We start from the raw sequence: 14439 nt of genomic DNA on the forward strand, positions 1-14439 counted from the left end.
GCCGTGAATAGGTCCCTGGGGACCTACAACCTTTTTTGGCTGTTACACCTGTAAAAATCGGAATTTTTCGACCATCCAAAAGCCAAATTTATTGTTAGGCCCGAATTTATTAATAAAAACCAATTTTTCCATTTAATTTTCTTTTCTTTTGTTATTTATTGCTCAAGATATATAGATAGATATATATAGATATATAGAACTACCTTCATTACAACTATATAGTTGCTGCGAATTTGCACGGATCTCCAGCAGTTGTGACAATGAGCTCTAGTCTTTCGTTGACGGTTGTTTAGCTTACGCGACAGGTGATAGAATGGTCTATTTGACTTTGGGGCGAAAGCAGCTGGCATTTGAGTCATAATTACCCCAAAAGCTTCTATCGTAGTCTGTATTGGAGGGTGTTGTACCATGTGATGGTTATTGGAACGAATTTCCAAATTGGACGTGACTAATTGCTTAATTAATATGTGCAGAAATGAACACCGTTTGTCAATTTCATTGGTCGGAGTCATCTCATCATAAATGATAAATGCAGTCAATGAAGCCACGTTTATCATGTTAAAAAACATTGTTAGTGGCCATCGCCTGGTTGGCTTCTTACAGGTATATGTGCCCAGCATCGGATTAATAGAATTTATGCCCAACTCATTGTCGTTACAATCCAAAATAACCAACGGTTTCGGCTTTGCACTGCTATTGTCTACAGTACACTTATGGTCCATAGATGATAATAAAATAATTTTTCTTAGGCCTATATGAATAAAGGTCAACATCATCTTCGTGGAATTCAAATATCGTGCTGAGTAACGGATGTGTCTCCCTTTTTTTTGCAAAATTCCTTTGGAAAGAATCTTTTATTTGCACGCACTAAATATGCAGTTCTCTGCTTCAAAAGGGTCTTCGCCAAATCCAGTGTATTAAAAAATTATCTGCGTAAACTGTGCGGCCCGTATCCGTGTATTTCTTCATTAGATCTTGCACAACTTTCTGTTATGGTTCACTTCACATTGTTGATCCTGCTGCTTTCCAGAGCAAATAACTCCCTTCAATGGAAAGTATGATTTAGAGTCACACAACCACCATACTTTTGAAGACATGTATAATATTTCGTAAACAGAGGCCGTACACTCTGTACGGAAACAGTTGTTCATCGACTGTCAAAGAATGGTGCGGTATATACACCGCTTCTTAGTTCGCTTGGATGTCCACACGTCATCAATTGCCGCTTTCTTGCTGCTTTTTAGGCGTTCTGGGCAAGGGTTTGCGTTGCCAAAACGGATACATTTCTTCATAGACAAAAACCGGTCCAATGGCATAGCAGCTGCATATATAGGTGCATGGGCAGCTCTCCATAATTCGTTGACGGGCTAGAATACTTAAGCACGCAAAATGATTGGCGAAAATGCATTCATCTACGCCATATTGAAAAGTTGCCACTGTTTTTGTTTGTAAAGACGAGCATCATTCCATTCCTTAGCCACCTATTGTCATTTTTGGTTTATTTCCCGCAAAATAAGCAACTCAATCGGCTCCGTGATAATGGATTTGAATATTTGTAGCGGATCATCTGCTGTTATCAATGGGCCCGGTTTTCTTCGGCTGTAATCCACTACATTATGAGCACGAATCCGTGAACTTGGTGGCTGAGTTTTCATCCATATGGTGCAATCTTCGGCTTTGTAGAAGTCGTTAGTATCAGATGTAGCATCATCAAGCTCATTTTCCCATTCATCATCCTCTCCTTCGTGTTCGTAAGCAACGTTGATCTCGTTTTCGCATTCTGAATCTTCAATAGAAATTTCATAGTATGTCGAATCTGCTTCGTCATCCTCATAATTTGTTCATCTGCTTCTTCAAATACACCCGCTAAACTTTCAAATTCAATGTTTTCACCCTCCATTATCTACAACACAAAGAAATCTAAAGTAATTTCTGGCATACAAAAACAGACGGTGTTACGCTTTAATTTCTTAAACCTTTACGCTAGAAACATCGCGATCACACACTGATTATCTATGTAAACCAGTTTTACGAAAGCGAAGGAATATTTTCGTTACTACACAAAACACAACTGCACTCTTTAAATGATGCTTCCCAAGCAAACCGCGGATGCAGATTCTGGAATTTTCCATAAACGCTGAAAGTAAACAAAAAATCATGCGAAAAATTGTTGAAGGTCCCTGACCTATTACCCTCAAAGTAAATGCCTATAAAAATCAAACTACTGCCTCCATCACTTCGATTTTTTGTGTAAACACAGAAAACAATACGCTTCTGAAATATATGTCGGGTCGAAGGTACCATGCTTTTGCGGAAATGGTAGTAAAATCGCTTCAAAAATCAAAAAGGTACCCAGGGATCTATTCACTCGTCGAAGGGTTAATGAAACTGGACGATTTCATGCCCGTTGGTGAAGCTTATCATTATATCAACTGATCGCACCACCCACTTCTTCGCGGCATACGCATCACAGGCGGGTCAACCTGAAAGAAAAATACCTTCGGGCAACTTTTCGAAGTAGATAAATACTAAATTAGCGTGAGGAACGCACTGGCTTGCGGTGTATTAAATGGTGGCCATTTCGTGAGAAAAAAGAAGGCATGATCCCGCTTATGCGATTACCAGCCATTACGAATGTGAATGAATCGTGGATCTAAGCTGAAGACACGGATCCACAAAGCGGTCTATGCAAAGCTCGGGGTCACCAAATCATGTAAGCTGGAAAATCTACAAAAATGCCAACCGAGGGTAAAGTATCGATCGCTGTTATCCGAACATTCCATTACAAAGATCTTTACGATAAACTGGACGTTCAGGAGAGATTTGTATTGACTTGTCAAATGCCGACATCAACGCATACAGGATATTGATAACTTCTATGGCGTTAATGACAATAAACGTACTTTGCTTACCAACCGACGAGCCACGATGCATCCAGCATCATGACGAAACACCGTGAGAAGAATTTTACATTGCATTTCCGGATCTAGAGAAAGCGTTTGACCGTGTACCACACGAAGTCATCTGGTATGCTCTATGACAACAGTTAGTGCTAAAAGAACTCGTGCGCTGAGTTAAATTGCTCTCCCATGATCCGAAACGAAAAGTTCGAAATGTTGTGAATGTATTAAACCGCTTCGTGTCTCTGCCGATGTTCATCAAGGCAGCGCCCTCTCTGTCAGTCTCTTGTGTTCATGCTATGGGCACTGTCACACGCGACATTCAACGTCCAGCGCTCTATACACTGTTTTATGCAGATAATGTTTTCCTAACGGGTAATAGCAGCAATGATATCGAGCAACTTGTCCAAAAATGGAATGATCGCCTCATGCCACTAAACTGAGCGATTTAGATACTCGAGTAAATGCTATCTGTCAACGTTATGAAATTGCTTCACGAATTAGCGCAACCTGGTAACCACCCAAGTTGGGTTGTTTCTTATCGACATATCAACGAACGTCTCAAATCTAAAATTTACCGCAGTGTCGCCCTCCATGTCGCCGTCTATCGTTCTGAGTGTTGGCAATCTATAAAACACAATGAACAGCTCTCGCGAAAATGGGGACGAAGACGATCAATATGGGCTCGCATCAGGACTAATCGGCCTTTCTGAGTTGGTACCCCAGATGATCATATTCTGACAGAAAAGGTGCACGCTCCTTCTCCTCCCTTAAACCTAATGCAAAATCATGTCACCCAGCGATTCGTAGACCGTGTATTTCTACCAAATTTCGTGATAATAGGCTGTGTGTGTTTCGGAAAGCACATGTTTATTGATAAGAGTTTCAATTTATAGAATATTGAATAACAATAACAGAAGAATCTCTTCAGACGAGAGAGGCCATATCCGTCGTAAGAGCGACGTGACCGAGAACAATTACAGATACTACTTGCTGAATTTTGAATTCCAACTGAAATCCGCAAACAAAAATAAATAAGAATCGAACAGCTTTATTAGAGTTTAGACTCCTATGCCTCCGGTATGCTGGAAACGCCGCACCAAATCATTGGTTTCCTTCAAATCAAATCAGAAAATGTATTTTCCGCTCGTGTAACAATTCATTTGGTGATGTCTCCGCTCTAAAGCTCCCCCAAACAGCTTTGTGTTGTATCGCATTGTATTCAATTCAAAATACCTGCAAATAGACATAAACATCTCCTTTCATTTTCCATTTCTCTCCATTGCTTAAGACGAATATTCTGTTCGCTTTCGTTAGCATCTTTCAATAATTTGTTGTAGAATTCTTGTTAAATTCTACAAAGTTGAAAACTTGACTTTAAACTAATCTGGAAAGGTGACGCTCTGATGTGGTGAGTCCAAAGAAGTTATGCTAATGCCTTTCTGTGACTTTTATTTCCTGACAATTTCTAGCTTTTTCGCTATTGTGAGCTGAGTCCCTTTCCTTTATCAACAATGTGATAGAGACCAATTTATGTGGCATCAAAATAAGTACATAACTTGTATCCTCCGCGTTTACTGCCCCGTATTAGCACTTCAACCGATTTCCCATTTTTTCGCTTTCCTATAATATCAATGACCTTCCCAATAACGTATGCGCCATGATTACTGTTTATAGACCGCATTATCTACTTAGGGATAATCAAATGTCCTCATAGTTACAATATCTAACGAATCCAATTCGTAATAGGAAGAAAAGGCGCATTTTATTTGCACGCTACTGTATATACATACATCCATATATTCTTCTATTTTTTTCTCTCACAACACGGCCCAGGTTGTTTGCTTCCCCATTTATTCCTTTTTTATGAACAAAACGAGAAGCTAATGTCCTTTTTCCACAAATATCTTTTTTCTAGATTTTAGATTTGGGACTAACAAGGCCATACGATACGTGCGGAATCAAAAATGATTTGAGGAAACATGTATTTACGATTTCGTCGATAATTTGTTTCGTTTTTCCAATGACCGTTATAACTGTGTTTTATGTCTTAATTGGATTACAACTGAGAAGGTCAAAGATCGTTGGTCGTGCGACAACAGCGAACGGAAATAGTATAAAACTAAAGGTTAGTATTTATGTGCATATCTACATACAATATCAAGTATAATAAATCATTGAAAACACTTTTTTTTTTTATAAAAATATACATATACAGCTTTTAACTCCTTTCAAGTTTTATTATATTAAATCTACTTTTTTATATATGACTTCTTCCGTAGTTTATTATTTTTTCCAATGGAGCAAGTGAATGCGTTTACCAACATGCGTGACTCCCACAACGACACGCCATCAAACTATCAACTAAGCATTTTCAGAAAACTAGCCTGAAACGATTTGACACCTTACTTCAGGTTAGCCTTCCCACTCTTCCCCTTAGGTAGCCTTCAAATCTGGGAACTCATTTCATCAACGGGAAGAAAGGAGAGTTAGTTCAAAGAACCCCCGGCATCCATTCCTTCCACCGGCCGAGCCCTATCTTCTTCGCAACAAGAAGAACTCAAACGTAATGGGCGATATGGCCCCATCTGCCAGCAGTCTTCAGCATTTCTTTGACAATATTGTTTAAAGGGAGCTCTATGTGCCTGCATAAAGTTGTTGACGAATCCATCCCACCTTGAATCAGCGTCGTTCACAATCCCATTCTGCACTATCTCAATGTAGTGCAAGTTGTTGTCCACTTATTTTTGGCTGCCTCGATTTCCTCAAAAAGTAAAACCCTTCTTGTTCGGCATCAATACAATTTAATTAATCGTTGGTTTTGACACTATCATCAACTCGCCGCAGGGTCAGGATTCTCCTTTTAGTCAGGATGGCTAACTTTTTTCTTCAAATCGTATCGATATGCCAAGTCCGGTTTACGCCTGCTTAACAATGCCTCTGGCAGCAAGTACCACAGCGTCATATCTATATCGGAACAGGCGCGTCTCTTCCAGCAAATGTTTTTCAGAGGTCTGCCCTGGGATAGATCCATGTACTACCTCCGATGTGATGTCGATTCTCCTCAGGTCCTCTAGCGTCTCTTAGAGGAAGGAAGGGTCTCTCAGATAATACCCAATATCTGTAAAAGATAGTTAGGCACGTCGAATGAATTTTCTAGTGTGCCTAGCTAGTTTTCCCATTTTCCGGAATGAAAAGCATTTCTGGCATCAAGCGTTACGAGAAGTACTATTCGTCTAGATGGCAGCAGAATGTCGCTGCTCTGAAACCCTTTTGGAGATTATTATCCTACTGATCAGATTTTGGTGCATTTTCCCGGCCAAGTGAAGTACCCAAAGTGGGGTCTTCGTTCTCTTTGCTAATTAATGGCGCTTTTGACCGTTGAAAGTCACGACCAGTGGATCTGGCCGATAGTGGAACACCAGTTTATATACGCATGCCTGGTTAATATCCGGTCCTTGCGCGTTGTTGTTCTGCATAGAGAGAACTACCGGTAGTAGTTTCAGTGAGAAAAGTGTACAATATTAAGCACCTTTTATTCTTTTCACATCAATATGTGCAGGGAATAATACCCGTACAATTCGTTCGATCCTTCCGGTATTACATTTACAAGTTCCTGAAAGCAGTGAATTTTGCTTTTGTTTATCGGTTAGCGAAGTCTCCTTCTAACTGATCTTCACTATGTTATGGCGTTGCATGCTTTCTTCAGCGAAGTTAAACGTTGCGACAAACAGCAGAACAAATCACATTCTCACATCACATTCTCGACAGTTTCCGCCGCCCCCGCGCGCCAGAACATAAATCGGGCGTTGAAAGCCCTGCATAGTCTCATTCGGTGCTAGCTAGATGCAAGATGTTATTTCTAAACAGTGAATTCAAGGGTAAAACCATCTCTTGGCAACATCCCGACGTCGAGTGGCCACGAAGCAGGTCCTTCTTTCTGTACTGTTCGCTGATTAGCACTACCTCTCCCTCAACATACGCAAGCAACTCGTGAGCGCCCCGGTGCCATGCTACCCTCCTTCCAGGTCCCCAGGAGGATGTAGACGTGTGTCTATACTCTACGCATCTGTAAGATTTAGTGGCAGTACCCGAATTCGTACCCCACCAATTACCATATCAGTTCTAACTTACTCATTCTAAGGAGTCTAAAATACTTGTAATACGACAGATTATAATTTATTCATATTTTTATATGTGGTGTCAAAATCCTACACTCATCTACTGTAAAATATTTGAATCCATATATTAACAATGTATGACTACAATGCCAACGGCAACTTTAGCTTATCATTGCTTCACTTATAGCTCACTCAACTGAAATAGGATATGCCTAACTTATTCATTCCAGACAGCATGCATAATTCCTAATACGACCCTCATAGAACATTTCTTATTACCCGCAGAGGTAATAAGTAATATGAATCATATCTGAGAAGATTCCACGAGCGAATTAGAAGTAAATTACTGTGGGAGAGATTAGAACTATTGCTTCTAACTGCTCCCTATCTGGATTGCCTTGAGTTTTGCTGCAAAGCTACTCCGACCTTCCTTACGTTCCTACAATGAGCCTAGCAGCTTCGTTTTGAACAAGTCTGGAGTTGACCTCTATGCTCCTGCTCCACCTTATTTATCGATGCAGGCAAATTGAGCTTCCTCAGTTACTTTGCGTCTGGGTAGGCTCAAGCCAAGGCATCGAGCTGCTTCACCTCCAGAACTACCTCAGGAATTACTCATTAGAATATTACATAGCGGCCGTAAATCCATAAAATATTATAGGAATTTCTTTGTATGTTGCTCCCCAGTTTGGCGGTTTCTGGCCTTGAGAATTCACAAAAGTGATATCTATTCGGGCATTGGTCACTTCTTGAAATTCACGCTTGATGGCCACTTCTGCTTCGGCCTTTTTTGTAAGACAGTCAAACTCTCGGATTTGCACGTACGCTCTAAACTAGAAACGAGAGCCTTTTCACCTGCAGCCTCCTGACCTGAGCGAACGTACTCTTGTTAGTCCCCTTCGGACCTAACTCAGGATATGGCTGAGAACTACGGCAAATGCCCTTCTTTCCGTCGGTTTGACATGATAATAAAGTCCTCCTTCATTTCTTTGCCTTTTCTTTCGTGCTACACCATTCGTATCGGATTTAACCTTGGGGGTTCTGCAAACATCTTGCTCGGACATGTAATGGAAAAGCCCAGGTTTTGGTGACCATAACAGTACGAGCAATCAGATTGCCCACTCTGTGATCAGCAGTGGATTTAGGAGTTGTCTTCAAGAGTGGCACTGACATCGGCTTCGCGTTCGCTTTTGGTCGCTTACCTGTTGCGTCCGCACTTCTTGTAGAATTGGAGAACCGCGATGCCTCACGTTCAACATCGACCGCTTGTATGATCCTGCTATTGTTCGACAGTGGGAGAACATTGCCGATTATGATACACTGAGTAACTTACTGATGACCGCTGTGCTGTCATGAAAAATGTCTTTTTCTTCTTGTGTGCTCTATAGACTGTCAGCCAAATCAAGACCTGGGTGACTGCGGCAACACCAACAACGGTCCAAGACAAGGGGATGCCCTATCGTACATCCTCTTTAACCTGGCTCTCGAGAAAGTGATTCGCGATGCAAATGTAAATATGAGAGGCACCATGCTCTTCAAGTTCACCCAAATAGTGGCCTATGCTGACGATATTGACATTATGGGGAGAACAACTGGACATGTACTACTTTCATCCTGATCGAGCAGGCCGCGCGAAATCTGGGGCTGTACATCAATGAACGCAAGACGAAGTACATGGTTGCATAGTTAGCGCCAAAACCCAAAGAACGAACAACATCGAATCGCACTGGTCAACCGAAAACAATAAAGATAGGAGACTACAACTACGAGATCGTTAAAAATTTCTCCTATCTAGGTCGAAAATCACAACCGATGGCAGCTATAACAATGAAATCCGCGCTCGGTTGTTGGCTGCCAACAGAGCCTATTTCAGCTTCAATACTTCGCTCGAAAAATCTCACCATAGGGTCAAACCTCTTACTGTACAAGACAATGATCTTGCCAATCCTAATGTATTCCTCGAAAACTTGGATTCTTAGCACGAACTCTTGGCCTCGATGGAGAAAAGAATTCTCCGAATTCTCCCCTACATGAGGATGGACGATTCCGTAGCCTACATAACGACGAAATCTATGAGCAATACCGCGACAACATATTGCAGTGGGCGGGCCACCAAATCCATATGAATGAGGATGATCCAGCCCGGAAAGTTTATAAGGGCAATATCTATGGTAGAAAAAGAAGACGACGCAGACCCTGCCTGAAATGGAGCGATGCCGTAAGTCAAGATGTCAGACAGCTTTTAGGGATATTGAATTGGTGGACTTCGGAGCTAAACCGGGTTGTCTGGACCTTCTTATTAAGGCAGGCCTAGACCGGATACCGGCCGTTGATGATGATGATGATGATGATGACACGCTTCTTCATAAGTTTAATGTAGTGTTCGGTGTGACAAAAGAGAATTCGCTATTGCGCTGGCCAGGAAAACGGTAAATGGCGCAGAACGCAATGATTTCAGAAGTGCACATCGCATCCCCATAGAACTTGCATATGGTCTCAAGCATTTCGAGGGTCCTGCGATGGACGTTAACGTTTCTCCTCATCTACGATGACGAGCAGTTGAAGAGGTGGAAGAACCACTTCACCACGGTTCTTAACCGTATCACGTCCGGTGGATATTCGCTTCATCGAATTCGAGAAAGCTTCCGACAGTGTGAACAAGGGGTGGATACTCCTGGCAGGAAGTACATTCCGGAAGAACTAATAGCTATCATCAGAGTGACATGTGGTGGCACAAAATGTCAGATGCGAGTTTGGAGTTAAATCTCAAAGGAATTTGACGTCAAAAGCGGAGAAAATTTCATCTTGTCACCGATATTGTCTTTTTTTTGTGACCGTTGACGTTCCGCATGCTTTCTCCTTCGGAGGATATGGAGGAGTTCTGTAGACAAGGATATCTCTCCTCAAACACAACGACTATACTGAAGACATCTGTTTGCTCTCTCACAGAATCATGGACATCAGTCAAATGGCAGTGGGTTTTGAAAAAGAAGTAAATAGAGTTGAACTGAAAATAAACACCAACAAAACCAAAGTTTTCAGTGGAACGGGTAATCGCATTTCTCCTATCCGCATTAATGGGCAGAATATCGGCGCATTACGACTTCTGGATCCGCTTTTGCTATCTTGTCTGCAAGTGCCTTTACCTCAACATCAAAATCAAGTTGAGACTGGTCTACGCTTGTGTTCTTTCTGCGTTTCTGTATGAGAGCAGCACATAGAAAGAGAGCAACACTGTCCCCCAAAGCCCTAAGCGTTCCTGAGCATATATCTGAGATGTGTCATTAGAGTACGCAGGTCTGACTCCAATTCGAACAAAGAGCTTGGTCGGCGCACAGGAGTGTTACTACTAAACAATGTGATAAGAAGGTGAAAATGACAAGAGAGGAGCAACGATTCCATTACCAGTTCCACCATGTAGTGAACCCACAAGGTGGTCAAAAATTGAGCTTCATCAAGAGCAGAACAGTAGAGGAGGAATATGGGCATCTCGGGAAGTCCTGAGGGGAGCGAAAGCGTATTTCAGCGAACTGTGAACGGTGGCGCGTAGGTCTGATTGACGCACTATGTCCTACCAAAGGGTTAATGGTTAATGATTATATATGTAAGCGCCACGGTTATTTCGTCAGATAGATATCTTTATCTGGATAAACGTCATTTGATCCTTGCTTTTGGATAGGAACACGCACGGCTGATGAGTTACGTTTGCCCTGGACGAAACCGCAAGTCGTCTATATATTTTTTTTTCGAGTTTGGGTTCTAGTCCGTAATAGAGGGTTCCGTGGAGCAAAAACCGAGAAAGTTTTATTCCAGTTGGTCCGGTCCGCCATCAACTGAACGGTGGACTCAAGGCTACCTCATAGTCTTAAAACATTTTACCTATTATCGCTTGTAAGCAAATATGACGGTAACATTTCACGAGACTCTACCATAAATAAACCATTGCGCATGTTAATGGATTTGTACCTTCCCTCATACCACATGTATTCGCTATTTCATATTTGACGGCATTTCATTAGCCGTCGCCGCTATTTCCCTACCTACGTAATATTTTGCCGCTAATCATTTAAAAATGCAAAGCACGTAGGCTTTTTGAAACTTTCCTTACATTTTCGAATGTTGTCCCTTTAACGTTCTTTCTATTACCACCGGTAGCAATATTTCGTTTTTATCTTAATTTGGTCTTGATAGAGTTTGAACACTCAGAATGCTAATGTGTTTGTTAGGAGCTGCCTCCTTGTGCTTCGATATGGAAAGCACGTCGAATTGACGACTAGAATCCCTTAACTACTTTTTCATTCATTCATCATTAAGACGCTGTCTAATTATTTTTTTTCTATTTTTATTAATATCACACCATTCAGTTGTTACTCGATGAAGAGATTTGGGCGTCAAAATAATTGAATTATTTAAGTTAGATGATGTCCGTAACCTCTATTATTTGATGGGTCGGAATGCCGCACTCTGAATCTTCCATTATAAGTTTTCTTTTGGGACATTTTATTAATATAAATCCATCTAAAACAAAAGGAAATCATTACTATTGGTGAAATATTGCTGATGAGGTAATTGTGTGCTATTCACGTATTATTCGATATTTGGCTGTTAGTGCTTCTCACGGTGATAGCCAAAGTGTAACTGAAATTATGAGTGTGTGTTTGCATAATCTCAAACGTGGGGCTTAATCCACCAAACGTCACCATCGATTTTTGGCAATACACTTCAGTTCCACCACGATCTTCACGAGGCTTGCACTCTCCCGTCACTTTTCTACGTCAGATAGTTCTTGAGACAGCTACTCCGCGGCCATCTTAAGATAATATGCTTCATTGTGCAGATTAATCCACAATTGAATTTCCACTGTTTCTCAATGTGACACCTACCTGTTCCCACTTCGGCCTTCTCACCAACCGTTCCATGGGTATCAGGCCCGTATACTGGGGAAGTCCTTTAATTTTTATTACGTTAGAATATTCCGATCATACGACCTAGAAATGAGTTGACAAATCGCTTGAGCTTTTGAGTAAAAGAGGCCGTCATTTTCTTGCTACTTTCATATAGCAACACAGACGCATAACTAATAAAATCCAATCATAGAAACGACGTTCCGAATGCATCATCACCAATGGCGCAACAACCGGTATCCGATCTAGGCCTGCCTTAATAAGGACCTGCTGACATCCCGGTTTTGCGCCGAGGTCCACCAATTCGATATCCTTCAAAGTTGTCTCGCGTAATGGTCTACGCCATCACTCCATGTGAGGCAAAGGGGGCCAAAATTCTTCGGAGAATCTTCTCTCGAACGCGGCCAAGAGTTCGCAATTTTTCTTGCTAAGAAAAGCTCCGACATAAGGACTGGCAGGATTATAGTAAGAGCTTTGAGCATATGGTAGTTTCTGTAAGCTGAAATAGGCTCTGTTGACATCCAACAACCGTGCGCGGATTACATCATCATCGCTGTTATCGATGATTTTCAACCCAAGATATGAAAAATTACCAACGCTCTCAAAGTTGCAGTCTCCTATCTCCATTGTTCCTGTTTGACCAGTGCGATTTAATGTTGTTGGTTTTTGGTGCTGACGTTACCACCATATATTACGTCTTGCCTTCATTAAAGCACAGCCCGAGATTTCGTACCGCCTGTTCGCTCTGGATGAAGGCAGTTTGTACATTTTGGGTCGTTCTTACCATAATGTCGACATCGTCAGCGTAGGCTAGCAGTTGATTGGACTTAAAGAGGATGGTTCCTCTCGCATTTACCTCAACATCACGGATCACTTTTTCGAGGGCCAGGTTAAAGAGGACGCATGATAAGGCATCCTCTTGTCTTACACCGTTGTTGAAATCGAATGGTCTCGAAAGTTATCCCGCTGCTTTTATCTTGCCTCGCACATTTCATAGACATACCGCAGTGCCGCATGGCCGTGCGCAGCTTTATTCATCTTCTTGTCTTACACCGTTGTTGAAATCGAATGGTGTCGAAAGTTATCCCGCTGCTTTCATCTTGCCTCACACATTTCATAGAGATACCGCACTGCCGCATGGCCGTGCGCAGCTTTATTCCCCCTATGCTGCCATAGGCGGCCTCTAATGGCGAAAAGGTGGTGCAACTTACGTCCATTTTGCAACAGATTGTCCACTGCTTGCCGCACAGGGAGAATCTGATCTGTCGCTGATTTTCCTGCAGTAAAGTCTCTTTGGTATAGACCAGTCATGTTCTGGGCATATAGGGATATCCGGCCTAGCAGGATAGCGGAGAGTATCTGATGAATGGTATTTAGCATTGCTGCACTGTGTGATATCCCCCTTTTTATGTATGATACAGGCATTACTTTGCTGTCCCACTCCTTGAGTATCAGTTGATGAACAGCTTGGTGTAATTGGCCTCTTCCATATTTAATCGATTCGCCTGTAATTCCATAGGCTCTTAACATTATGACATTATTTTTAAGCCGATGAATTGCACGGACTGTTTTTTCTATACTTGGTGGTGCCAGCATTTGTCGGGCGTCTTCAGTGGGTGGGACCTATAACTTCTGGTTGTTGAGCAGTTCATCAAAATACTCAACCCATCGCTCCAATCTGCCGTTCTGTCGGAAATCAGATTTCCCTCTTTGTCTCGGCAGGATGGACATTGAGGTATATATGTAAGGCTTCATCATGCTGACTTGTTTGTAAATCTTGCGCGACTGGTGCGGTTGCATTCATTATGAAGCATTCTTTCGTTCCGTTACTAGCTTACATTCATCTTAGAACCAGCTGTGCCGACTTTTTTGCGGCGTTCTTCAAATCCGTCATAAGTTCAGTAAACTTTTTCTTTTTTTGGAAAACTTGGGTGTTTAACCCAAAAAAGAGGAGTGCATGGACTACAAAAGAGGAAGTAAGTTGCTTCCCAAGTGGTCCCGCTCATCACCAAGTTGGTGCGGCTTAGGACTCCCAGCATCCTCAACAAAAAATTCACTTCGGCCTGGTTTAGGTCTAAGCTTATGACGGATTTCACTTGACTATAATTCGTACCCATTACTTGTGTGGGATTCTAGGTGGTGTTGTTAGTCGAACTCGGAGCACCCTAACAATGAATTAGCGATCCGAGTCTATATTGGCCCCCTTTATGTTCTGACATTCATCAAGGCTGAGAAGTGGTGGCGTTCGATCAGCACATGATCAATTTGGTTGAAAGTGGTCTCGTCTGGGGAGGCCCACGTTTGTTTGTGGACCCCTTTACGCGCAAACCAGGAACTCTCAGCAACCATTTCGTCTGACATTACTAATTGAATAGTCTGTAGTCCGTTATCATTGGTATCCTTATGTAAGCAGTATGAGCCAACGTGTCGGCTAAATTCGGGCCCCGTCCCTACTTGACTGTTAAAATCTCCAAGTATTTTAATGGGACAGGCTTCGAGGGTTCGTTCTACAACTTC

The 14439-nt window shown here is 42.0% G+C and overlaps 1 protein-coding gene across 1 annotated transcript in view; it reads left to right on the forward strand.

The window, feature by feature from the left end:
• LOC119653219 (pyrokinin-1 receptor-like) overlaps positions 1-14439 on the forward strand; it is a 379838-nt gene that overhangs the window by 256208 nt on the left and 109191 nt on the right. Inside the window, exon 4 of the mRNA XM_038057794.1 lies at positions 4819-5028. Coding sequence (XP_037913722.1) covers positions 4819-5028 — 210 coding nt within the window. The remainder of the gene's footprint in view (positions 1-4818; positions 5029-14439) is intronic.

Source organism: Hermetia illucens, chromosome 3 (assembly GCF_905115235.1).
Source record: "Hermetia illucens chromosome 3, iHerIll2.2.curated.20191125, whole genome shotgun sequence".
NCBI classification, from domain to species: domain Eukaryota; kingdom Metazoa; phylum Arthropoda; class Insecta; order Diptera; family Stratiomyidae; genus Hermetia; species Hermetia illucens.